Source organism: Schistocerca cancellata, chromosome 11, assembly GCF_023864275.1.
Source record: "Schistocerca cancellata isolate TAMUIC-IGC-003103 chromosome 11, iqSchCanc2.1, whole genome shotgun sequence".
Classification (NCBI taxonomy): domain Eukaryota; kingdom Metazoa; phylum Arthropoda; class Insecta; order Orthoptera; family Acrididae; genus Schistocerca; species Schistocerca cancellata.
Window position 1 is genome coordinate 108474736 of NC_064636.1, and position 27862 is coordinate 108502597.

Consider the following 27862-nt stretch of genomic DNA (forward strand, 5'->3'; position numbering starts at 1 on the left):
CCGTACAACAGTATCTCAGAATACGTACTTCCTGAATTCAGCACAATACTCAGAACTTTATTATTCACTGTGTAGTTTCCCTATTACTGAAGGTAACATTTTAGTTAGTTTACCTAGAAATATTTTTTCTAATGAAATATTCGTAATTTTACACACACACACACACACACACACACACACACACACACACACACACACACAAACCAACTGAAAGTGAAAATGACAAAAAGAGTTGTTTGTTTCTAAATTGATATGCTCACTTTAATGCCCTCATCCTCATCTTTTCAACAAAAATTTTACTTTCCAAAAACTTTATACTTAAATTTGTGTGTTTCTAAAATGTAATTATTTCTAAAATTCAGTGTGATTGTTTAATAGAACTGATCTTCCTGTCTACATCTACATCTATATCTACATCCATACTCCGCAAGCCACCTGACGGTGTGTGGCGGAGGGTACCTTGAGCACCTCTATCAGTTTTCCCTTCTATTCCAGTCTCGTATTGTTCGTGGAAAGAAGGATTGTCCGTATGCCTCTGTGTGGGCTCTAATCTCTCTGATTTTATCCTCATGGTCTGTTCGCGAGATATACGTAGGAAGGAGCAATATACTGCTCGACTCTTCAGTGAAGGTATGTTCTCGAAACTTCAACAAAAGCCCGTACCGAGCGACTGAGCGTCTCTCCTGCAGAGTCTTCCACTGGAGTTTATCTATCATCTCCGTAATGCTTTCGCAATTACTAAATGATCCTGTAACGAAGTGCGCTGCTCTCCGTCGGATCTTCTCTATCTCTTCTATCAACCCCTATCTGGTACGGATCCCACACTGCTGAGCAGTATTCAAGCAGTGGGCAAACAAGCGTACTGTAACCTACTTCCTTTGTTTTCGGATTGCATTTCCTTAGGATTCTTCCAATGAATCTCTCAGTCGGGCATTTGCTTTACCGACAATCAACTTTATATGATCATTCCATTTTAAATCACTCCTAATGCCTATTCCCAGATAATTTATGGAATTAACTGCTTCCAGTTGTTGACCTGCTATATTGAAGCTAAATGATAAGGGATCTTTCTTTCTATGTATTCGCAGCTAATTACAATTGTCTACATTGAGATTCAGTTGCCATTCCATGCACCATACGTCAATTCGCTGCAGATCCTCCAGCATTTCAGTACAATTTTCCATTGTTACAACCTCTCGATATACCACAGCACCATCCGCAAAAAGCCTCAGTGAACTTCCGATGTTATCCACAAGGTCATTTATGTACATTATGAATAGCAACGATCCTACGACACTCCCCTGCGGCACACCTGAAATCACTCTTACTTCGGAAGACACCTCTCTTGCCATTGAGAATGACATGCTGTGTTCTGCTATCTAGGAACTCTTCAATCAAATCACACAATTGGTCTGATAGTCCATATGCTCTTACTTGTTCATTAAACGACTGTGGGGGAACTGTATCGAACGCCTTGCGGAAGTCAAGAAACACGGCATCTACCCATGAACCAGTGTCTATGGCCCTCTGAGTCTCGTGGACGAATAGCGCGAGCTGGGTTTCACACGACCAACTTTTTCGAAACCCGTGCTGATTCCTATAGAGTAGATTTCTAGTCTCCAGAAAAGTCATTATACTCGAACACAATACGTGTTCCAAAATTCTACAACTGATCGACATTAGAGATATAGGTCTATAGTTCTGCACATCTGTTTGACATCCCTTCTTGAAAACGGGGATGACCTGTGCCCTTTTCCAATCCTTTGGAACGCTACGCTCTTCTAGAGACCTACGGTACACCGCTGCAAGAAGGGGGGCAAGTTCCTTCGCGTACTCTGTGTAAAATCGAACTGGAATCCCATCAGGTCCAGCGGCCTTTCCTCTTTTGAGCGATTTTAATTGTTTCTCTACCCCTCTGTCGTCTATTTCGATATCTACCATTTTGTCATCTGTGTGACAATCTAGAGAACGAACTACAGTGCAGCCTTCCCCTGTGAAACAGCTTTGGAAAAAGACATTTAGTATTTCGGCCTTTAATCTTTCATCCTCTGTTTCAGTACCATTTTGGTCACAGAGTGTCTGGACATTTTGTTTTGATCCACCTACCGCTTTGACATAAGACCAAAATTTCTTAGGATTTTCTGCCAAGTCAGTACATAGAACTTTACTTTCGAATTCATTCAACACCTCTCGCATAGCCCTCCTCACACTACATTTCGCTTCGCGTAATTTTTGTTTGTCTGCAAGGCTTTGGCTATATTTATGTTTGCTGTGAAGTTCCCTTTGCTTCCGCAGCAGTTTTCTAACTCGGTTGTTGTACCATGAAGGCTCTTTTCCATCTCTTACGATCTTGCTCGGCACATACTCATCTAACGCATATTGTACGATGGTTTTGAACTTTGTCCACTGATCCTCAACACTATCTGTACTTGAGACAAAACTTTTGTGTTGAGCCGTCAGGTACTCTGTAATCTGCTTTTTGTCACTTTTGTTAAACAGAAAAATCTTCCTACCTTTCTTAATATTTCTATTTACGGCTGAAATCATCGATGCCATAACCGCTTAATGATTGCCGATTCACTGTTCTGCGTTAACCGTTTCCAATAGTTCGGGTCTGTTTGTCACCAGAAGGTCTAATATGTTATCGCCACGAGTCGGTTGTCTGTTTAACTGCTCAAGGTAGTTTTCAGATAAAGCACTTAAAAAAAATTCACTGGATTCTTTGTCCCTGCCACCCGTTATGAACGTTTGAGTCTCCCAATCTATATCCGGCAAATTAAAATCTCCGCCCAGAATTATAACATGGTGGGGAAATCTACTCGAAATATTTTCCAAATTATCCTTCAGGTGCTCAGCCACAACAGCTGCTGAGCCAGGGGGCCTATAGAGACATCCAATTACCAAGTCTGAGCCTGCTTTAACCGTGACCTTCACCCAAATCATTTCACATTTCGGATCTCTGTCAATGTCCTTCGATACTATTGCACTTCTAATTGTTATAAACACGCCTCCCCCTTCACTGTCCAGCCCGTCTCTGCGGTATACATTTCAGTCTGAGTTTAGGATTTCATTACTGTTTACGTCTGGTTTCAGCCAACTTTCTGTCCCTAGTACTATATGGGCGTTGTGACCGTTTATTAATGAGAACAGTTCTGGGACCTTTCTATAGACGCTCCTGCAGTTTACTGTTAGCACATTAATATTGTTATTCCCTGTTGCATTTTGCCTACTCCTACCTCGCCGCGTCTCAGGAGGCATCTTGTTTGCCTAGGGAGGGAATTCTCTAACCTAAAAAACCCCAATGTGCACTCCACACATACTCCGCTACCCTAGTAGCCGCGTAGTGCATGCATGACCTATTCAAGGGGACCCAACATTTCTCCACCCGATAGCGGAGGTCGAGAAATCTGCACCCCAGATCTCCGCAGAATCGCCTGAGCCTCTGGTTTAAGCCTTCCACTCGGCTCCAAACCAGAGGACCGTGATCGGTTCTGGGAACGATACTACATATGGTTAGCTCTGATTCCACCCCGCGAGCGAGGCTTTCCGCCTTCACCAATTCCGCCAACGCCTGTACGAACTGAGGATGACCTCTGAACCCAGACGGCAGGAGTCATTGGTGCCGACATGAGCAACAATTTGCAGTCGGGTGCACCCAGTGCTCTCTATCGCTGCCGGCAGGGCCTCCTCCACATCTCGGATGACACCCCTCGGCAAGCAGACAGATTGAACACTAGCCTTCTTCCCCGACCTTTCGGCTATTTCTCTAAGGGGCTCCATCACCCGCCTAACGTTGGAGCTCCCAATAACTAATAAACCCCTCCCCCTGTGTGCCTGCTCGGACCCTGCTGAAGGAGCAGCCACATGTCCACTCACAGGCAGAGTGGGAGATACCGCACGGCCAGCCTCCACATTTACCCTCCGCCTCGTGCGCCGCGAACGCCGCTGAACCCGCCACTCCCCTTGGGGACAGGGTGGCCCAATCGCGCCTGGTAGCCGCGAAGATGTCGTGACAGCAGGGACAGTTGGCGAAGCATGTAACAGCTGGGGTGTACCACGCGTCGCACCAGACTCCCCACTGCCGCTACACTCTAAGGCAGCAGCCAGAAGACGGCTGACCGCGGCCATTAACACGCTCAGCTGTTTGCGAACAATGGCCAGCTCCTCCTGCGTCCGTACACAGCAGTCACACATCCTATCCGTCCTAAGGAATAAATTTACTGTAGAGAGTTAATCAACTTTTAACTAGACTGCTAATTCACTAAAGGCAGCTGATTGTTGACTAAACTGTGATTGCTAGCCACTTCTTGTAGAAAACAATGAAAATAGCACTACCTGTCTCTGGACTGTATTCAAAACAAACACTAGCACTACTGGCACTGTGGCTGACTAAAGGGACTCTCTCTGATGTATTCAAAACAAACACGAAATCTATGGAACACTATTACTAGCACTCGACAAAGCTTCCTAAAAGCAAAAACACATGGAAGAAGAAGTGACAAGTAAGAAAAATACAGTTAATACTTAAATTAAGGTAGCTCGCTGCACAGCAGACGTGAAGCAGGCGGCAGTTACGTCTATAGAAATGCAAATTTTCACCAGAACTTGTTAGTTAACTATTAGAATTATAAATTTTCACTTTTTTTAAAAGTTTCTGGTTGGCTTTGGTAACCTTAAAATCATCCTCATGAATCAGTTCCTATTATTTTCGGCATTTTATAGTTGTATCTGAGTCAGCTAAACAAAACTTATGCATTATTATTATTCTGTTCCTTTTATTTTTCTGTTTTTTATATTATTAATTAACAGGTAATATGTTTACATTTTATCGAATAATCTTTATTACTCTCGTCTATGAAGAGCGTCCGAGTCAGTCCGTGCCAAGTAGAGTTAGTAAAGCACGCTTCAGTAGTGAAGTTGTGAAGAACCTACTATAAAGCCTTTAATAATAGGAGCACAGTCCAAGGAAATAGGTTTGGTAAGCTTACAGACTACTGCCTACCACTCTAAGATGTTGGCCGGCAGTGGCTCGGCGACGACGTAGGGCACCGGGTCCTTCTTGAGACGCAGGTAGTCTTGCTTGAGGCGCTGAGTCGCGCTGTTGGTCTTCCGCGGCTGGGACATCGCTACCTGAGACAGCTGCTGCAGACCACACACTGTCAGCTGTGAGTCGCGTCAGAAGGCAGGCATTCCTGTACGAGAGAGAGGAAACACCGTGAAGCCGGCATCACGAGGCGTCGATTACAGTGATAAATGAGCTGTATCTGAAATTTTATACGGTATTCGGCCGAGTCGTATCGTCTGTATAGTGCATTATTTCAGCAATTTGACTTGTTGACATCTTTGGACTTTCCAGGTGACCGACCGTCATGGTCAGTGGCTTACTCCTACTCCTCGTTCTCGTCCTAGCAGGTGTACCGGTATGAAATGAGCGTTAAGATACAAATGTGTCGATAGGGAACATTTGTTGTGAACGAGGCTTGATTTTTTTTTGTTTGGTTGGTATGACATCTGTCAAAGATATTTAGTATACATCAAGTCATGAAACAAACAACACCATATGTCTTCATCGTGTTAACAATAGGGTGAAGTGGGGTAAGTGTAACCATGGGGTTACTGAAACCACGGCTTATGGTGCCTTAAAGAAGCTGTATTTTTACCTCTGACCAATCACACGTTAATTTACTCCTTTCTTTGTTATATTTAACCATAAGTTGTCAAATCTAACATAAATTGGTAATTAATTTTTGGACTTGAATTGACGTCTACATTTTCATTCTGCGAGAGAGTGACATGCTCAGAATTTGGTGGTCTGTCTTTTTTGCAGTTTTAAAGATAACTGTACAATTTTCTGGTTACAAACTAACTTTTGTATGATAATTTAAAATATGAGATTCGTTTTACTCTACTGATAAAGCTCTTGATATGCCAGGCATGGTTACACTTGCCCCAACTTTTTCCCATGTGGGGCAAGTATAACCAGGTGGGGCAAGTGTAACCCCACCTGGTTATACTTGCCCCAAACAAACTTACCGGAACATATTTATTTATTTGAGCCGAAACTTTGTTTTTGCCATCACACTAGATCAACTAAACTGGCCTTCCTGTACATATGGATACCAGAATACCTGATGTGCTGGATTTGTAGGTCTACTGAGTTTGTGTGAGATATATTTTATTTTTTATTTAAGACTACTATATTTTTAAACCACGTTTCCTTTTATAAAATATGACACAGAACTGTAAAGAATGCTACCATTTCAATTACAGTACAGTATGTGAAGCATTGTTTGACTGACAACAATGTTGAGCATGATAATTCATCCTGCAGCCAATGGATGTAGCAGTGTTTAAGAGTGTGAAATCTACTTGGGACCAGAAATTAACTCATCACCAGAGACATCATCAAGGGGTAAAAATTAGCAAATGTGACTTTTCCAATCTCCTCACTGCTATATGGAATTGTATGAATTGTTGAAAAGTGGTTTTCAAAAAGCAGGAATATTCCCTTACAGTAGAGAAGTAATTGATGATCCGGAGGCATATAAAATATATGTAGCTCAATCCAAGTCTTTGGCAGAAACAAATCCATTGCCAGCTCACGATAATGCATCGTAGACTGTGTGGAAGCTACGTCTCTAACAGAAAGGACTCAGATTTTTGGGAAGCTTCCAGCTGAACAACCTCCAGAATTTTATAGGCCTACATCTATTGAGCCCTGCAGTTCTCCCAGTATCAGAGTTCTTTCTCAACCATTCCCAAGCTAACCAATGTTTCATTATGTTCTGGAACTTCTGATTTGTCATTTGAAAGCTTATTATTGGAAACAGTCTGACAGTGTAGTCCCACTGGTAAAACAAAAGGATTGCACCCGGAGCTGAAGTTCAATTACCATGAAAGATAATAGAAAGTGAACTTATAAAGTGAATTTTTCTTTTCTCTTGAAACTAGATATTTTATTATTTTTGTTAAATTGCCTATTAAAGAAAAAATTACTTTTGTAGAATTTAAACTAATAAATTACAGGCCTAAAACAAAAATAAATCATCTATGATGCATTTTGTTTCAGTGTTTTATGGTTTAGGTTAACACTTATTTTTTTAGTTTGGCTAACATTTTGTGTGTATTTCATAATATACAAAGAGGCGTGTGCAAAAAGTTCATATCTTGAGTAAAATTTAAGATATTTTAAGAATTTAAAAAACCCTCAAATTCAGTAAAAATTGGGTAATCAGGTCACTTACCCCAAGTCTCTTTTACAATGCTGTGTATAGGTACAACAGTGCGGGGTTACACTTGTCCCGAACCATGGGGCAAGTGTAACCTCACATCACAAAATTTTGTTTAAAAGCCAATAAGTCAAAGTGTAAGCATGAGAAATTTCAAAATCATATGTTCAATAACAAGTTGGCAATTTGGTGTCAAAGTTGAACTATGCCAAAACGTGGTTACACTTACCCCACTTCACCCCATCGAATTTTGTACCAGAAAGTGATGATTTGCAGAAAGCATTAATTTTTTGTTTTCATTTGGGGGGGGGGGGGGGGGGGGGAAGGGAAAGAGAGAGAGAGAGAGAGAGAGAGAGAGAGAGAGAGAGAGAGAGAGAGAGAGAGAGAGGTGCTGCAGAGTCGCATCGAATGCTTGTCAAAGCATATGGTGATCATGCTCTATCAGAAGCAACATGCAAAAGATAGTTTCAACGGTTCAGAAATAATGATTTTGATGTAAGAAATGTAGAACGTGGAAGACCACCAAAAAAGTTCAAAGACGCTGAATTGCAAGCACTATTGGATGAAGATGATACTTTGAGTCAGAAGCAAATGGCAGCAATGCTAAATGTTGCACAACAAACAATTTCTGACTGTTCGAAACCTATGGGAAAGATCCGAAAGTGTGGAAAATGGGTGCCACATGAATTGAATGAAAGACAGATGGAAAACCAAAAAACCATTTGTCAAATTTTGGTTCAAAGACATGAAAAGATAATCAATTTTGCATCGAATTGTTACTGGTGATGAAAAATGGGTTTATTTTAAGAATCCTAAACGGGAAAAATCGTTCGTTAATCCGGGACAACCATCAACATCGACTGCAAAACCAGATCTATTTGGCAAGAAGACAATGCTCTGTGTTTGGTGGGATAAGAAAGGTGTGGTGTATCATGAGCTTCTAAAACCCGGTGAAACTGAATACTAATCGCTATCAATATGAACTATGCATTGATTGAAAAAAGACCAGAATGGGCCAGAAGACACAGCAAAGTAATTTTTTTTTTACATGACAATGCACCTGCACACAAAGCCAAACTGATTCAGGATACAATCAAAACACTTGGCTGGGAGCTGCTACCCTACCCACCACATTCACCAGACTTGGCCCCTTCTGACTACTATTTGTTTACATCAATGGGACATGCATTGGCTGAGGAACACTTCGGTTCCTACAAAGAAGTCGAAAATTGGGTGTCTGATTGGTTTGCTTCAAAAAACGAACATTTCTATTGGCGTTGTGTCCACAAATTGCCAGAAAGGTGGTAAATGTATAGAAAGCAACGGTCAGTGCTTTGAATAATATGTTTTTACTTTTCAATTCAAAATTAGTGTTTCATTTTCACAAAAAAACGCTCATTTCATACCGGTACACCTGGTACATTCGGAAGCAGGCCGTTTTGATGGGTTAAAATGTTCCCTTTGCTACCAGAGGTTATCATATTTGTATCGGTTTTAATTCTTCCCTTTCCTGACAAAAGTCTGCTGGCATTTTGTTTTTAATACGATGTCTCGAAAAACCAAAATACTCGATATTAAAATACAAAACTGATCATTAGTTAATAAGACACAAAGAAATGAACTTTATTAAGTTACAATATTTTTCTCTGTTTAGTATGGCTTTAGCTGCTTCTTTCAGAGTTAGCACTAGACACACAAAATTATGGTTAAGTCATAAGAGAATAAAATAAGAGTGGGCAAGTGGTAAATTAAATACTGATCATAGGTTTAAGTTCAATTTATGCAGTTGAAACAGCATTACACTAAATGTGTATAAATAAAATATAAACAGCGATAAAAAAAATTTGCATTTGGGGGGGGGGGGGGTTGATGAAGTGTATAAGCAACATAGTGTGACTCAGTTATGGGTATACAATCACCGATGTGTAGGCAAGGTATTACTGTGTCATTTGTGTCTTACTGACCTGCATGTGGTACATGTGGAAATGTGAACCACAGTTGCAATTTGACACGAAACGCCCGTCAATCTGGGAGGCCACCCTCACCCACTACACTGACCTAAGAGGAAGACACTCGAGCACCCACCGTATAGTCGCAATCTCTCTCAGCACGATTATCATGTCTTGGATTTCATAAAAAAAGACCTGAACAATTCTTAAGTGGTGCTGATGCACAGCAGGCAGTTACGGACTTTTGCACGCAGCAGGACATAAGTGTTTTACCATATGGGTAACGGTGAGTTGGTGAAGTGATTGTATCACTGCTAACGGGGATTTTGCTGTATTGCCATATCTATGCTGGGCCGTACAGTCTTCGAATTGAAACTTTTTGATTACCTCTCATAATTTTAGTGACAGTATAAAGTCAGTTTGGTTTTGGTTCAAATTTATGTTCTGAGTTACAGAAAGGTAATGGGGGTATAGGGGAGACAATGTTTGAGTTAAGTGGGGATGAGGCAAAGTAATTATTGAGAGACTGTTTTGTTTTCACCTCGGGGGAGATCAGTTCAAGTTTGAAGGAATGCAGGAACATACGAAACTACTCATTTTAAAGGCTTCTTAGGTTATACATTGAAGAGAGCAATATTATGTTTATATCATCTGTTGACGTAGAGAAATCTTTTGGCAATGTTTACTGGGCAGCATTTTTCTACTTGGTGTAAGAATATGCTTAACACTGTTCCAAGATGTGATACTACAAATAGGTATTGATAAAAGAAAACATAAGTAATTTCTCCACTTTTTGCACAAAACTGGTGAGACAATCTACAGAGAAGGACTGCTATATTAGCTCAAGAAAGTGTTCCAGCTGCAACGAAGATCACTGGACTTCCAAGATACTTTCTAATCTCTAAGGTAAGGCATTCCAGTAGAGTTTGCAGAATTTCTTCAGAAAAGAAAACAGCTGAGTGGTAAAGCAAGAAAATCGAAAATAAGTTGGTTGTGCTCTGACTATAATACTCTGCTTGACAAATTCTTCAAATGGTGTAACTTAAATGGTAAATTAGACAAGAACTTTATGATAAATAACATTTCGGTATTATTCTTAAACTATTGTTAAAGAATTTGAACAAGGGCTATAAAACTAATAGTTCCTATTTGACAAGGCTCTTTAATCACGTATCAGATGCCAGTAACACTTTAACAAGAACGACGGTTTCTGCTTAATGTCAAAAGCGTTCACACACACACACACACACACACACACACACACACACACACACACCATAATTTTTTGCCCTTCTTTTCAATACTGCTGTTACTGCAAAACATACAAGGAAAACAGTTTGCCAGTCATGCCGAGTAGTTTGGCAATGACCTACCACAAGATTTTAAACGGTACACAAACACGCTCCTACATATTTCAAGTCATTTATGTCAATCTTTGAGGGTGTTTAGTACATCCAGCTTCCGCTACGCGTACTATTATTTTTTTACGTTAAGCCATTTATGTGACAGGGGAGGCAGGCCTGGCCACGTAGTTTCGCCACGAAATTGGTGTTAATGTCTTGGCGACGCTGACATCTTCGTTATGTAGTTCACACGGGGTACTGAAAAAGAACAGTAATGTAATTCAAGGTCAAATCCACGCCGAATAATGCCAGTAATCGCTAGGCGTACGTCATCTTACTCAAATAACTGTTTTAGTTCGAAACATACTACCAAAAATACAATCAGAGTAATGGCACACGATTATATGAGCAGCTTCTGTCAATCTGTTGCAGGCGACAGCAAGCGCTGTAATCGGCCCAAAATATGGAGTCGACACCTCGGGGAGGAAAAAGATAACCCATTCCAAAATCTGATATGAACCTATTAGTTGCTTGAAATTACAAACAATGACGATTATTCCCATATCATCGTGATTAGCATTATTTGCAAAAATGAATAAAGTTTTCGATATAAAATACTGTAAATCATGAACTAATAACCCGTGAATCAATCACCATATTCAAAAGGACACTACTGTATGGTGCGTGGCATTCAATGAAATGCGAAGCTGACATGGGAAAGGATGACATGGGGAATGCAAAAACCATCTTTTGTACGGAACCAATGACGTAAGACGGGTGGAAGAACATTTCCACAAAGCATACGTACCAACAGCACAGGGAAGTTCTTAGAGTTTTACGAAAAATATCTCCGTTATATCGAAAGGATTCCTTCTCGTCATTACCATTGGAGAAACTTCCGCAAGTTAAAGTTCCGATTGTCTTTCAACATCAATCACTCCACTACGCTGTAACTAAACTGTAAACATAAAGAGATCTCACTCACTCTTCGTGGACTTCCCCGCAGCGTTTGCTCTATTTACGGGAAACATCTGAACTGCCCGCACAACGTGTCAAAGTACAATCAAACCACTTTGATAAATTCGACTGGACAATCTAACCATTACAAAACTTTTCATTTAACATGCCGGAAGAGGGAAAGTAGATCAACAACTGTCAAATTTTGAGTCAATATTTCTAATTCAATACAATTTCATGTTCTGCTAGATTAATTTTCAGATATTCGACGCACCTGGAGACGAAATCGCTTATTGTAAAATAAACAAATTTTGTTTTTGTAGGGAGGAATTCATTTTACTAGGGCTAGAACGTAATATCCGGAACAAACGCCAAAGCGATGCTAGATTGTGATTGGTTGCTTAACAGTTGAAGCCTTGAAAGTAATATGGCCGACGTTCTATTGGAGAACGACGTAGTTAGATTTTTCGCGATGTAATTTGTTTGTCGACGTATTATTCAATATCGATGATTCTCGACGTTAAGCTCCTGAAATTTAGGAAGTTCCTCTCTGCTACTTTATTTGCGCCGTCGGGGGCTGCGCGCTCGGCGGCGCACGACTACGACATGTCGATCAGGGCAGCCGCAGCTAGGCTGCTCCATAATGGTCGGCTACTGCTGCGCAGCGCCAGACCGAATCAAAACAATCGACAGACCGACGTCGTAGACGGTTTCGGCCTCAATATTTTGCCCAAGCGAGGGTCAGCAGCCGAAAAGGCCGTAGGATCAAGCAGTCCCGCCCCCACTGGAGGTAGGGGTGCGTCTGTGGTGAGGAATGTTGCTTATAAATTTCACCAGCACGCAAGACGCTTATTTGTTGACAACGTACTTCGGCGAGTGACAAATTCCCAGTCAGCAGAACTCCGTGAGAGAGCTACGAAGAGGTTACTGTATGGAGATTCAGCCCCCTTCTTCGCGCTGGTGGGCGTCAGTCTAGCATCGGGAACAGGGATTCTAACAAAGGATGATGAGCTGGAAGGCGTATGCTGGGAGATTCGAGTAAGTATGAAATCGTAATACGAAGTTATAATGAAGAAACACTACTCAGTTTTTGTGTGTTGATACTTAATGTGCCCCTACTTTTTTTTAAAGGGTTGACGTCTTTGACAGTGCTGTTATGTTAAGCAACAATGAGGTCATACTCATATTTTTTTCTTGTTTAAGTCAGATTCTAGAAATTTAATTCTTTTTGTATAATAATTTAAATAGTTGCAGTGATGCTTATACGAGCACAACTTTTTGAAAGCATTCGTTTCAATGTAGTCTATTTTACTGTAGAAACTAATTAACTTACGTTTGAAATACAGATAATCATTTGCAGTGATTCGATTGCTGTTTGTAATTGTGTGAAGCTTTTCAAAAATGAAAGCAAATGAAAGTGTCAGTAAAAAGGAACACTTAAGTAGCCTACTGTAGTCTAGTATATGTATGGTGCCTTGCTACATGCTAATAGAGGTCTAGTCTAGCTTGTCCCATGTCTTGAATAAGTATAGGACCTAACAGAGAAGTGAAAGGATCTTGTTGCCTGAGGGAGGAACCCATTGTTTCAGTCAACTAGCCCTGCACATCTAGTTTCAAATGTCAGTCTATGATCAGTAATTGTACAGAGAAGTGGGATAACTGGTTATTAGAACCAGGTTCTGTAAACAGTAACTAAACAAAGTTGAGTATAATGTAAAATTGTTATGGAAAGTCTTTGTAGCAGTCAGTTATGCCTAAGTCAATGCCATAGTTTTATATTCATTGACACATGAGGAGGATAGTGTTAGATATCTTTGTCCTCTTTTTCATTAATTTTTGTGCCTAAAATTTTAGGGATTAAATTTGAAGTACCTTAAGGCTGGAAAGTGGATGGAATATGTAGTGTGTCTGTTGGCTATACTAAGGGAAACCAATGTGGAAGTCAATACAATAGATATAAAGGAGGCAGTAAATGAAGGTTAGGTGGAAGTAATGATATTGCAAGAATTTGACAGGGCTATGAAAGAAGTTGAAACAAGTCACCTCAAGTAGATCATATTCCCTCAAAGTTATGAAGATCCTTGGGAGCGAAAATCATTACAAAAATATATTACCTTTATGCAAGATATATCAGACAGGCAAAATACCCTCAGACTAAAAAAAAGGATGTAATAATTCTCATTACTAAGAAGCCAAGTGCAGAGAAATGTGAATATTACCAACCTATCAGTTTAATAAGCTACTTCTAAAAAATACTGACATGAATTATGCAGAATCTAAGAGAATGGAATAAAACTGTTAAGTCAAATTCAGGGAAGATGAGTTTGGGTAGCTACTGGGAAGAGGTAGGAACATGTTAGACCGTAGTGACCTTATGACTTAGGCCTATTTTAGCTGACTGAAGAAACCCAAACCTACATGTGTAGCATTTCTAGATTCAGGCGCAGTGTTGACTGTTACAGTTCAAAATTCTGGAGTTAGCAGGGCTAAAATACTGTGTGTATGAATGTGAGAACAAAATGTTGCCTACAACCTGTGCAGAAACCAGACTGCAGTTTCAAGAATCAAAGGGCATGATTTGGAAACAGTAGTTGAGAAGGAAGTGAGACAGGGCTGTACATTGAACAAACAGTATGGGAAATCTGAAGAAATTTGGGAAAGGAATTAAAGTTAGGGAGTAGAAGTAAATAATTATACCTCGCCGTTGACACTGTAATTTGTCAGCTACCAAATGGCTTTAAAATGCAGTTGAACAGACTGGATAGTGTCTTGAAAAAGAGGGTGTAAGATGAACATCAATGAGTAAAAAAAGGTTAGCTGAATGTAATCTAATTAAATCAGATGCTGAAGGAATTAGATTAGGGTCATTCCACATCAATGAGACCAGAGGTCCCCACTTAGCCATCTCCATATTTAATGAAATTTGATGTGAAGGTTCTACATGGTCTTTGATGGTTATATACTAAACTTTGGATCAGTATCTTCAGTGGTTAAATTTTTAGGGGCTTCTAAAGAGAGGCTATTCATCTTCGCATCACACGTGATGGTGAAAATGTGATAAGTTTGCTGGGCATTTTTAAAAGTTCTAAGTAACATTTGGTCAATCCTTTTTTTTCTTACACTTTCTTAGCTGTATTGTTTAATTTCTGGATCTTGCATTTTGTTGAGTAAGAATACATTTAAAAAGTTGTTATTTTAGCACTTTGAGAACATTGAAAAGTGAAATATTTTAGTCATTAAGTCCCATATTTTTTATATTTGAGTATGTGAAGCAGTTTCAAACATTAATTTAACACATGCCAGTTTAACACATGGCATAAAAATAAGTATAATACATAAGCAAAACAAAAATACTAAATAATCAGTTCTATTTTTGGTTAAACAGCTCTAAAATTTTGTATCGTCTTCCTGATGATGTTGGTGGTGCTTCTAAAGTCATGAAAATACGTTGCTCAGGAATCCAGCAGGTGTCTTTAGCAGTTGGCCAGTGGGATGAATGAGCAGAACTGTGTGGTTGCAAAAAGCTGAAGAGAACATCTTGTTGTTCATGTGAAATTTCACACACATTTCCAGCACACCAAAAATTGTCATACATACATGCAACATACGGTACTGGTTGTAAACTTGCTATTGAGATTGCTGGAATTTCTTCATCTGCTTCGAAGGCATTAATATTGAATGCTGTAGCATCCTTAGAAACTCTGCTTACCCTGAGCTGATTACAATTAATTGCTTAAATTGGCAATATTATCTTGTTACAGATAGTGTATATCCCATTGCAAACCATGTTTCTTAACTGATGGTTTACTTTTTTCCAGGCTTTATGCCTGGGATACTATCATCACAGAATTTGAACAGATCACATGGAGTCAATATTTGGTTATATGGACCTCTGCAGACTAGCACAGGCTGCTAGTCATTTTGCTGTTCCCCCAATGTCATCACAAGGCAGTTTACTGTGGCGTGTTCCAAAAAAATTCCATTCGGCCGAGATGCCAAAAACGTTTTTGTGCAGACATCAATTGATGAAATTTGTGAACTTCTTATACTGAGCAGCAGAACCATCATTAAAATAATAAATAGTCTTAATGTTTTCACTCTTTGTTTTTAAATACGCTATTAACATTGTTTGAAAGGCATGGACAGCAGTTGCATCATGATGGAGACAGTAGCTGATCATACAAATGATGATACTCTGACATTATTTGCCACCAAAATAGACAACAGATGGATGTAATGTGACCTGACTATACTCCCAATGAAATCCTTGCAGAGCATATTGAACAACAAATGAATAATTATGAGCAAAATCCATCAATATAATTAACTCATTTTCTGCAAAATTTCTTTTTAGCTGCTTAAGGTATGAACATAGGTGTTTTGACACAAAGTGATGGCTTCTTAAACCGGTAATTTTCAAAATCGGTCCCTCTATGAAATCTTAAACAGTTCTGACATGTCTCCAATGTGTGTGTGTGTGTGTGTGTGTGTGTGTGTGTGTGTGTGTGTGTGTGTGTGTGTGTGTGTCAGTATGGACCCATTGCTTGCTTTCCATTGTTTCTTCAGGGTCATAGTCTTAAAGAAAAGCCTCGAATGTGATCCAGAAGCACCACCTGTAGTACACGATTTCGGCCTGAGCATACAAAATTAATGAGAATTTCAGTTGATTTCCACATTGCTTACAATAAGCAATGAACATTTCATTCAGGTGACAAAGGAGTAGGTGTTTCTGTGTATGAATCTTTTCCTCATTTATTCGTACTGCAACACAATCCTTTTTGCCTGGCCATAACCAAGAAAATTAATTATCTTAAAAAAAAAGTAAGGACTTTTAGTTTTACTTCATTATTGAGCTTTTTCCCTTTTCGATTTGCAGGTGTTGCCAGAATCCCATCTTCCATCTTTAGTTTCCTGATCTTCTTCACCATTTAAGTTGAACAGCAAATTCTTTGGCCTTCTCCCCCCCCCCCCCCCCCCCCTCCTTCCCAACAGCCCAGCTTTTTCTGACCAGGGTCAAAATTTGAACTTTACTGCAATTGCTTGAAGTCTGAACCTTAATTCTAAGTTCTTCAATTAAGATTCCATATCTTTATATTTTTGCCACCCTTCTGTTTGTATTTGAGTAATTTCTACTTGGCTCACACCAGCAGCTGTGACAGTTACCTTAAAATGCTGCCTTGGGCTTTCAGAACTTTGCACTTTATGTATTCCATTGAATCCCTTTTGCTCATCTATTGAAGCTTTAATGGTGACTCTCAAAGCAATCATAATGAAGTATTAGCAGTAAAGCAAGCATGAACAACATCCATGTCTTCAGTGGATAGTGATTCTTGCTTACCCTGATGGGATGATTTCTTTTGAGTCACTTCATGTTTACATTTGATACAAATTTTCTGACCAGGTTTAAAAACTTAGTAACTTTAACCTATCACTCATCTCAGTGGTTACTGGTGTTAAAGCCTTCTTGGTTACGTGTCTTTCTTTATCGAATATGTTCCAGGAAGTCTTCTGTGGGAATTAAATTTTGTCTTCAACAAGGCATTATGGTATGAACGAATTTGGGCATCTTCAGTAAACTCAAGCCCAGACCTATGTCATATAAGCTCCTTATCAGTTGTTGACATTTCATTAACTGACTGTAGTTAACTTTTGCCATAATATAATGGTGATGACTTAAGACAGTCAGCTCCATCTGATCCACCAAAGTACCAGGACGCTAGGGTCTCTTGGTTATACAAACCTGTAACAAGCAACTTTGGAAGCTAATGAATATCCTGGTTTGAAGCATATCAAATTCAGTCTTGTTTGTATATAAAACATACAAATTAGGCTGTCAAAACATATTGTTTTAGTGTGTACCTTGAGCTAAAACAGTGATTATTGGTTATTCAAACACTCAGTACTCAACACTTAAGATTGTGCAATATCAACACCAAAGATTACACTGCACAGAGGAGTGCCACTGTGAAAATTGCCTATAATGAAAGCAACAGTTGAAAGTGGTGATTCAGCAATGTGTCACTGCTGCAAGGATAGTCTTCGAAAACTATTGCTACTTTCTAATGTGAATGGAGACTGAATGACAATGCAAATATGCACCACCATGCATTGTAGGGTTAGAACATCATAAAGCAACATAGCATTCCTTTATAATCTTCTAGATTTTATAATCTTAAGAGCATTTTCTGAGGTTTTATTATACTTATATTCCATGTCTATATTGTAAAATAATGTAAAAACATTTCTTATTAGCAAATTTACATTCCCTAAACTACGGGCAAGTCTTACGGGATTAAGACATCACAATTTCACATTTCTGGATTTACATGTTCAAATTGTATTAATTTTTTATTTATCGATAATCCATTTTCCTTACTTTTGATGGATATGATGGATATTCGTACTCATCAAAATGAAAGCTCCAGAAATTAAACAATATAGCTCTGAAAGCTTAAAATGTGCTCTTTCCAGCTGTGGCAAGAAAAAAAAGGGGGGTTGAACTAGACACAGTTGAGATATTGCCCCCCAAAAATATCTTAAAATTTGCATGAAGAAAACTTTGGCCAACTTTGCAGATGCATATCTTTTCATCTAAGCATTCTATGTCATTAAATTTGATCCATATATAGACATCATACATAGGAATAACCCTGTGAAGTTTTGGTGTGATTGGTTCATACGAAAAGTAGCAGTGCGTACTCAAACCTTGGCTCTCAGAATAATGCGACAAATTTTTTAGTCACTTTAGAGGCTTGTATCTATATTTCGGTGTAGTTAAATCCCTAGTTTTTGCCATGGCATGATTCAGCAACGCAAGTGACTAAATGTTTCCTAGAACTTTTTAAAAATGCCTAGTAAACATGTCACATTTTCACCTTTGTCCACGATACGAAGGTGAATAGCCTCTCTTTAAAAGCTCCCAAAAATTTAACCACGGAAGATACCAAACTGAAATTCGGTATATAACTATCAAGGACCATATAGAACCTTCACACCAAATTTCATTAGATTTGAAAGTGGCAGAGTAGGGACACTTTCTAATATCGGTCCTGTTGACGTGAAATGACCCATTAGGCAATTAGGTGCTATAAGTAGTAGAAGAGTTCTGCTATTTGTGCAGCAAATAAGTGATAGTAGATTTAGAGAGATTGTAAAATACAAACTGGCAATAGCAAGTAAAGCATCTCTAAAAAAGGGAACTTCTGTAATATGAAATACAATTTTAAGTGGTAGCAGTTCTTTGCTAAAGCTATTTGTATGTGTGGAGCCTTGTACTGAAGTAAGCACAATTAACAAAGGGTCAGACACGAAGAGAATAGGAGCTTTTTATATGTGGGGTGACAGAGGAAATTTGGGTTAAAATACGTATTGGAAACCCCCCACCCCCCTCCCCAACTACACACACACACACACACACACACACACACACACACACACACACACACAGGCACGTGCACATATACAAAGCAACTGTTCTTGATGGGAGAAGCAGTCTGGCTGATAACAGTAAGCAGGGGGCCAGACAGGGGCGGGATATTAGGGTAGGGGTGGGGTGTGATAAAATGCTGCTTGTGTGAGCATACAAGGACGAGGTGGAGAGAGGGTAGGGCAGTGAGTTGCATTCGGGATGTTAAACAGAGGGCAGGATGAAGGAAGTGGAAAAGGAGAGAAATAAAAAGATGTGGGTGCGTTGGTGGAATAGAAACTGTGCAGTGCTGGAATGAGAACAAGGAAGGGGGTAGGTGGGTGAAGGATAGTGACTATCTAAAGGTGCGTTTACACCTGTGTGCCTCACAGCTAATCGTTGTGCGACAGTACCCTGCCCCACACGGAAGTAGACGTCTCCAGTGCGAACACAGGTGTGAATGGAATCACTAGTACATTCATGTTAAGGAAGTGGCACGCAAACTACACGCGTACCTGTACTTAGTGTATAGGCCAAGCAGTTGCACGGCAACTAGCCACAAGGCATTCAGGTGTAAAGGCACCTTAAGGTTGAGGCTAGCAGGGTTACGGGATATATTGCGGGGAGGGTCCCCACCCACCCAATTCAGAATAGCTGGTGTTGGCAGAAAGGATTCAGATAGCACGGGCTGTGAAGCAGCCATTTGAAATTAAGAATTTTGTTGGGCATCATGCTCAGCAACTGGGTTTTCCCACTCTTTCTTGGCTGTGACTGCAGACAGCTTGTCAGTTGTTGTGCCTACATAAAATGCAACACACTGGTTGCAGCTCAGCTTATAGATCACATGATTGGTTTCACAGATAGCCCAGGTTTTGATGGCGTAGGTGATGCTTGTGACTGAACTGAAGTAGGTGGTGGTGGGAGGAGGTATTGGAAAGTTTTTACGTCTAGATCAAATTCCAGGGATATGCACAGGGATAGTGCAGGGATGGATGAGCATATTGTGTAGGTCTGATGGATGGCAGAATACCACTGTGGGAAGGATAGGAAGGACAGTGGATAGGGCATTCCTCATTTCAGGTGATAAGAGTTAGTCGAAACCCTGATGGAGAATGTGATTCACTTGCTCCAGTCCTGGGTGGTACTGAGTCACGAGGGGATCGGTGTTCTGTGGTCGGATGATGGGACTTTGTGGCTAGGCTGTATGGAAGGGACTTGTTGGTATGGAATGGGTGGCATCTGTCGGAGTGGAGGTATTGTAGGTGGTTGGTAGTTTTGATAAAGACGGAGGTACTGATGGAGCCATCTTTGAGGTGGAGGCAACCTTCTAGGAAGGTGGCTTGTTGGGTAGAGTAGGAACAGATGAAGCAGATGAGGGAGAAGGTGTTGAGGTTCTGGAGGAATGTGGATAGTGTATCAACAGTTCTGGAGGAATATGGATAGTGCCTCACTCTTAATCCAGATCGTGAAGATGTCACCAATGAATGTGAACCAGGTGAGAGGTTTGGTAGTCAGGGTGGTTAGGAAGGATTCCTCTAGATAGGATGGTGCCATGTTGTCGTCCTTCGTCGTACCCCTAATTTATTAGTAGGTTATGGCTTCAAAGGAGAAGTAATTGTGCGTGGGGACATCGTTAGTTACGGTAACCAGGAAGGAGGTTGTAGGTTTGGAATCCGACAGGCATCGGGCAAGGTAGTGTTCAGTAATGGCAAGGTCATGGGCATTAGGGATGTTAGTGTAAAAGGGAGGTAGCGTCAATAGTGACGAGCAAGGCACCGTGTGGTAGAGGAACAGGAATGTGGAGAGTCAGTGGTAGCATTTATACAAATTGGATACTGGTTTCATATGTACTTCTTGTATTGTATGTTTCTTGGAATGTGACAGGATTTTTTTGGGATATTGCTTCATATTCCAATGTTGTAGTGTGGCTGAGAGTTGGCAAAATTAACAAATGTGAGTGGAGGAAAGCTGACTGTGGTAATGGGTTGATCTGTTGTGTAGCTTGGTGATTTGTTTCAAAGACTTTGTGTGGCATTTTCACAATGTCCAGATTTCTGAGGTTCTGGTTATGCAGGAACCTAAAAGTATGTTTTAAAATTTTATTGAATATTTAGCTTTAGATAACAAAATCCTGCGCAATATATATTGTTACGTTGCAACATTATTTTGTACGCTCTACATCATGTCATTTATTGAACACAATTTTCTCTGCGGTTTCCCTATCTCGCCTGATCATTAGACTTGTGTTTCGTTGTTAATTTCCAGTCATTCGTTGTGCAAACAGTTACAGGTTACAGCACACAACACGAAAGCCACTGACACCGTAAGTGTCCTTTTACCAGAGATTCATTCGTACTTGGGGAATTTTTGGGAGAGAAAACAACACAAGCAAGAGTATATATTCGTGTTCTCTAAGGCCAGGATAGAAAGATACTGATATGTTTGAGACAAATTTGAGGTTCTCACAAAGTGTATAGAGTGGAAGAAACTGACGTCACAGTAGAGCCTACGGAGGACATTTTATCAATTTTACCAGTATTTTCTATTGAAGAATGTGGTTCTTTAAAGTATGAAGCCCCAAAGAATATTGAAAGGATGCAACATAACACCTTCGTTGCAAAGGCGGGTTTTGAGTTTTCTACCTGTGTGTGTGTGTGTGTGTGTGTGTGTGTGTGTGTGTGTGTGTGTGTGTGTGTGTGTTTTTCATTTTAATCGTTCACGTCGTTGGACTGGTCCAACACCCTGGCCACCCCACTCTCCAGACATTACGCCCCTTGACCTTTTTTTTTGGGGGGGGGGGGGGGGGGCTATATAAATGACAGTTTTCGTCACACCAGTTGCTGATGTCAACAAACTGAGGGCTAGGGTACAAGGTGCTGTGGGTACCGTGATAGAACACATGTTGTGGAACAACTGGTGGGAACTGGAGTACCGCCTCGACGTTCTCAGAGCTACCATGGGAGCACACGTTGCGGTTTACTAACGTTGTTGTTGTGGTCCTCAGTCCTGAGACTGGTTTGATGCAGCTCTCCATGCTACTCTATCCTGTGCAAGCTTCTTCATCTCCCAGTACCTACTGCAACCTACATCCTTCTGAATCTGCTTAGTGTATTCATCTCTTGGTCTCCCCCTACAATTTTTACCCTCCACACTGCCCTCCAATACTAAACTGGTGATCCCTTGATGCCTCAGAACATGTCCTACCAACCGATCCCTTCTTCTGGTCAAGTTGTGCCACAAACTTCTCTTCTCCCCAATCCTATTCAATACTTCCTCATTAGTTATGTGATCTACCCATCTAATCTTCAGCATTCTTGTGTAGCACCACATTTTGAAAGCTTCTATTCTCTTCTTGTCCAAACTATTTACCGTCCATGTTTCATTTCCATACATGGCTACACTCCATACAAATACTTTCAGAAATGACTTCCTGACACTTAAATCTATACTCGATGTTAACAAATTTCTCTTCTAATGATACAGTAAAGCTGCATGCCCTCGGGAAAAATTACGGCCGTAGTTTCCCCTTGCTTTCAGCCGTTCGCAGTACCAGCACAGCAAGGCCGTTTTGGTTATTGTTACAAGGCCAGATCAGTCAATCATCCAGACTGTTGCCCTTGCAACTACTGAAAAGGCTGCTGCCCCTCTTCAGGAACCACACATTTGTCTGGCCTCTCAACAGATACCCCTCCGTTGTGGTTGTACCTACGGTACGGCTATCTGTATCGCTGAGGCACGCAAGCCTCCCCACCAACGCAAGGTCCATGGTTCACGAACGTAAGTGGTCTTAAAAAAAACTATAACACTAACCTATGTAATGGCATCATATGTAACTTATTATGTGAAACAGTTATTCTGTTATAAATTTTTATATTCAGGACAAGACTTTGTGATCACCCTGTATTTTATAGGCATCTTTGTTTTCACTATGCACTCGGAACTGAAAAGAGCGATGCGACGTGATCGACGGGCATGCAAAAGACACTGGCCGACACATACGTGCAAAGCTTCATCAGATTTTCACTAAAACTAAACTAAACTCCTCCCGAACAGGCTGTGAAGGCCCAACGGTACTGACCAGCCGCTGTGTCATCCTCAGCCTATAGGTGTCACTGGGTGTGGATTGGAGGGGCATGTGGTCAGCACACTGCTCTCCTGGCTGTATGTCAGTTTCAGAGACCAGAGCTGTTACTTCTCAATCAAGTAGCTCCTCAGTTTGCCTCACAAGGGCAGAGTGCACCCCACTCACCAACAGCACTCAGCAGACCGGATGGTCACCCATCCGAGTACTAGCCCAGCCCGACAGTGCTTAACTTCGGTGATCTGATGGGAACCGGTGTTACCACTGCGGCAAGTCCGTTGGCATCAGATTTTCACAGTGGTTTCCATTTCGGGACTGATTGAAACTTACTTTCTGAATATCCTTTGTAGATAATATTGGAGACACACAGTTTGTGTGTGTGTGTGTGTGTGTGTGTGTGTGTGTGTGTGTGTGTCACAAAAGTAGCTCATTTTGTGACAAACTGTAGACAACAGACACGATCTTCTATTAAACAGTGAGCTGCTTCTCATTCCAGGAAGCCGTGTCAAAACTCCAGTGGTCCATATCACAGCTGCAGAATGGGTGTCATCCCAAGGCAGATCTGGACGCGTCTGAGTGTGTGAGTGGACTGAAAGACCTGGACGTGGGGCCCATGATCGCTAAGGGCTGCAGTGCTGTCGTGCATGCCGCTAAACTAAAGGAAACAGGTAAACGTGGCTCTGAAGCTGTTCATTGTGAATGCGTTTAAGAAATAAAATTTGGCATTTCATGTCCTGTCAAGTGAATTTTATGCTACTTTCTCTCACATTGTTTCTTTTGCACAGTTTATAGTTTGAGAATCTTAACTACACTACTGGCCATTAAAATTCCTACACCAAGAAGAAATGTAGATCATAAACGGGTATTCATTGGACAAATATACTAGAACTTACTTGTGATTACATTTTCATGCAATTTGGGTGCATAGATCCTGAGAAATGAGTACCCAGAACAAGCACCTCTGGCCGTAATAACGGCCTTGATACGCCTGGGCATTGAGTCAAACAGAGCTCGGATGGCGTGTACAGGTACAGCTGCCCGTGCTGCTTCCATACCATACCACAGTTCATCAAGAGTAGTGACTGGCATATTGTGACGAGCCGGTTGCTCGGCCACCATTGACCAGACGTTTTCAGTTGGTGAGAGATCTGGAGAATGTGCTGGCCAGGGCAGCAGTCGAACATTTTCTGTATCCAGAAAGGCCCGTACAGGACCTGCAACATGCGGTCGTGCATTATCCTGCGGAAATGTAGCGTTTCGCAGGGATCGAATGGAGGGTAGAGCCACGGGTCGTAACACATCTGAAATCTAACGTCCACTGTTCAAAATTCCGTCAATGCATACAAGAGGTGACAGAGACGTGTTACCGATGGCACCCCATACCATCACACCGAGTGATACGCCAGTATGGCGATGACGAATACACGCTTCCAATGTGCGTTCACCGCAATGTCGCCAAACACGGATGCGACCATTGTGATCCTGTAAACAGAATCTGGATTCGTCTGAAAAAATGACGTTTTGCCATTCGTGCACCCAGGTTCGTCGTCACATACGCCATTGCAGGGGCTCCTGTCTGTGATGCAGCGTCAAGGGTAACCACAGCCGTGGCCTCTGAGCTGATAGTCCATGCTGCTGCAAACATTGTCGAACTGTTCGTGCATATGGTTGTTGTCTGCAAAAGTCCCCATCTGTTGACTCAGGGATCGAGATGTGGCTGCACGATCCATTACAGCCGTGCAGATAAGATGACTGTCATCTCGACTGCTAGTGATACGAGGCCGTTGGGATCCAGCACGGCGTTCTGTATTACCCTCCTGAACCCACCGATCCCATATTTTGATTGGATCTTGACCAACGCGAGCAGCAATGTCGCGATACGATAAACCGCAATCGAGATAGGCTACAATCCGACCTTTATCAAAGTCGGAAACGTGATGGTACACGTTTCTCCTCCTTACTCAAGGCATCACGACGACGTTTCACCAGGCAACGCCGGTTAACTGCTATTTGTGTATGAGAAGTCGGTTGGAAATTTTCGTCATGTCAGCACGTTGCAGGTGTCGCCACCGGCGCCAACCTTGTGTGACTGCTCTAAAAAGCTAATCATTTGCATATTACAGCATCTTCTTCCTGTTAGTTACATTTCGTGTCTGTTGCACATCATCTTCGTGGTGTAGCAATTTTAATGGCCAGTAGTGTGTGTTCTTTGCATCTGCATGGTGAGCCTGTGCAGTATAGTCAATGTGAGGGCACCATTTAGGGGTTCTTAAATTATAAGATACGCAGTGTGTTTGGAAATTCCCATTACAGACTTCTAGGACTTTTATAGTGGAGTGAGTATATAATATTTTTAATACGAACCCATGTCCTGAAATGTACTGTTTCTGTTCTATGACACTTTCAATTCAGATGTATGACGAGTTCACAACTGCTGGGGCAAAGAGAGTGTGCGTCTCCGATACAGAAAATGTGGTTCGGTACACATTTTAGGAATACACAGATGTTCTCCTCTTGCACGACGAAGCTCGAGATAATGGGAGAGCTACCAGTCGGCTGTACCACAAACGTTTTCCGCAACATAGCGTGCCACTGGACAAAGCTTTCGCCCGAGTTACACAGTGGCTCCAAGAAACCAGTACCCTCACCGTGCTCAGGCAGGAAACTGGTGCTCCACAGCAACACCACATGCACAAATTTGGAGATGTACTATATCACATTGAGCAGAACCCATCAACAATTACTCAAACAATTGCACGTGACTGTGTATTTGCGGATATATCTGTGTGTGTGTGTGTGTGTGTGTGTGTGTGTGTGTGTGTGTGTGTGTGTGTGTGTGTGTGTACCTGGCCTTTTTTCCCCCTAAGGTAAGTCTTTCCGCTCCCGGGATTGGAATGACTCCTTACCCTCTCCCTTAAAACCCACATCCTTTCGTCTTTCCCTCTCCTTCCCTCTTTCCTGATGAAGCAACCGTTGGTTGCGAAAGCTTGAATTTTGTGTGTATTTTTGTGTTCGTTTTTGTGTCTATCAACCTGCCAGCGCTTTCGTTTGGTAAGTCACATCATCTTTGTTTTTAGATATATTTTTCCCACGTGGAATGTTTCCCTTTATTATATAACTAAATTTATATGTATACATGTTATATAAGTGGAATCCAAGCCCACTTTTATAGTGTTTTCTGTCCTCTCTAGATCCGATGATGGCGCCGAATCTGGTAGTCACGGAATAATAAGAATTCCTGCATCTTGGCTACCAGTTTATTGTTTTATGTAAAATATATAGTGTAAACAGCTACACACAGAGGGCCTGACACACAAGCAGTGGTTCGCAGACACCTGTCACGTGTAAGACCTCTGCAATTGGTCAGTTGCTTTGACAGTTGCTGAGCAGTTTCAGCCACTCTTATAAATGCTATTGTGGAGAGAAGTTCTACTATGAAAAACAAACTGCTGTGTTTAACAGTAGTTGCAGTTGGCCTTTATATCCCTAAGAACATGTGAAGAAAAGTGTGGGGGGGGGGATTGTAATTTAATAATTGCATTTTCAAACGATTTTCTCCGGAACTGTAGGTTACTTTACAGAATATATTACAGTGGAATCTCTCTTAACGAGCACTTCCAGTAACATGCAATTCGCATAATGAGCAAAACAAACTGTGTGTAAAAAAAAAAAAATAAATAAATAAATAAATAAATATTCACGTAGCTAGTGACGAGAGTGGTGATGATTTCGTTTAATGTCATCAGCCATTTGCACGGGGGAAATGTTCAATTGCTGGCAGAGGCATATGAACAATGTCTTCACTACGTACTGTAGTCTGGGTTTAACGCCCTTTCTGCTAACATCTTAGTGCAGCCTGTGATCTCACATTTTTCTAAACTTTTGTTCACAGTGTTTTTTGTGTGCAAATTTTGATAACCTCTGTAAAAATGTGTCTGAAGATAAAGCCGAAAGAAGACGACTGTAAGAGAAAGAAATTTACCTCAGAAATGAAATGTAAAATCATTGAAAAACGTGAACATGGTCAGAGTGTTGCCGATTTATCATGCACATACAGTCAGTCTACATAAACTATTTGCACTATCCACAAGAACAAGAACAAGATTAAAGAGATAGAGGCTTCAAATGGACCGATAAGACTACCTAAACAACGGTGTCGTATTCCAGACGATATCGAAAAGTTGCTCCTTATACGGATAAATGAAAAGCAGTTGCAAGGTGACACTGTAACAAGAACATAATTTGTGAGAAGACAAGAATAATTTTCGTCAACCTCGTTAAGAAGACGCCAGGATCATCAGTGGCGGAAGAAATGTGTAAGGGAAGCCGCGATTGGTATCAGACGCTTAAGAGAAGAACCGGCAGTCTCACAGTTGTGAGGCATGGCGATGCATCCAGCTCTGATACAGAGACAGCAGAGAACTACATCAGCAACTTTGAGATGCTCGTTGATCCTGAGGGTTATATACCACAACAGGTTTTTAATTGTGACAAGGCAGGTATATTCTGGAAAGAGATGCAGAAGTATACCATTGTAACAGCAGAGGAGAACGCATTGCCTGGTCAGAAGCCAATGAAAGACTGTGTGACACTATTATTCTGTGCCATTGCAAGCGGTGATTTGAAAATTAAGCCGCTTCTTGTTTACTATTCAGAAACTGCACAAGCCTTAAAGAAGTGTAAAGTCCAGAAGAGCAGTTTAAATGTGATGTGGAGATTCAACAACAAGGCTTTGGTGACACGTGATGTTTTTTGTGATTGAATAAATGAAATGTTTGGTTCTTCAGTGAAAAAATGTTTGCTCAAGATGAATCTGCCACTCCATGTCGTGGTTGTGATGGACAACACTCCTGCTCATTCTCCAGGCCTACGAGGACAACTCCTTGAAGACTTCCAAT

General features: G+C 41.0%; 2 protein-coding genes and 1 pseudogene across 6 annotated transcripts in view; 1 reads left to right on the top strand and 2 right to left on the bottom strand.

Moving 5' to 3' along the window:
- LOC126108458 (ubiquitin-conjugating enzyme E2 J2) overlaps positions 1-11855 on the bottom strand; it is a 50136-nt gene extending 38281 nt beyond the window's left edge. Inside the window, exons 1-2 of one of the 5 annotated variants that reach the window (XM_049913674.1) lie at positions 11753-11855; positions 5003-5192 (exon numbers count right to left, since the gene is read on the bottom strand). In XM_049913674.1, coding sequence (XP_049769631.1) covers positions 5003-5124 — 122 coding nt within the window. In that variant the 5' untranslated portion in view covers positions 5125-5192; positions 11753-11855. Of the gene's footprint in view, positions 1-5002; positions 5193-10551; positions 10780-11329; positions 11668-11752 lie in introns of those variants that run through there. The other 4 variants (XM_049913676.1, XM_049913672.1, XM_049913673.1 and 1 more) reach the window with 4 other exon arrangements.
- A 15-nt stretch (positions 11856-11870) lies between these two features.
- Positions 11871-27862, top strand: part of LOC126108452 (serine/threonine-protein kinase Pink1, mitochondrial) — a 109385-nt gene continuing 93393 nt past the window's right edge. Inside the window, exons 1-2 of the mRNA XM_049913664.1 lie at positions 11871-12516; positions 23461-23632. Of these exons, the coding sequence (XP_049769621.1) occupies positions 11986-12516; positions 23461-23632 (703 nt within the window). The 5' untranslated portion in view covers positions 11871-11985. The remainder of the gene's footprint in view (positions 12517-23460; positions 23633-27862) is intronic.
- LOC126109071 (5S ribosomal RNA) lies at positions 23130-23247 on the bottom strand (annotated as a pseudogene).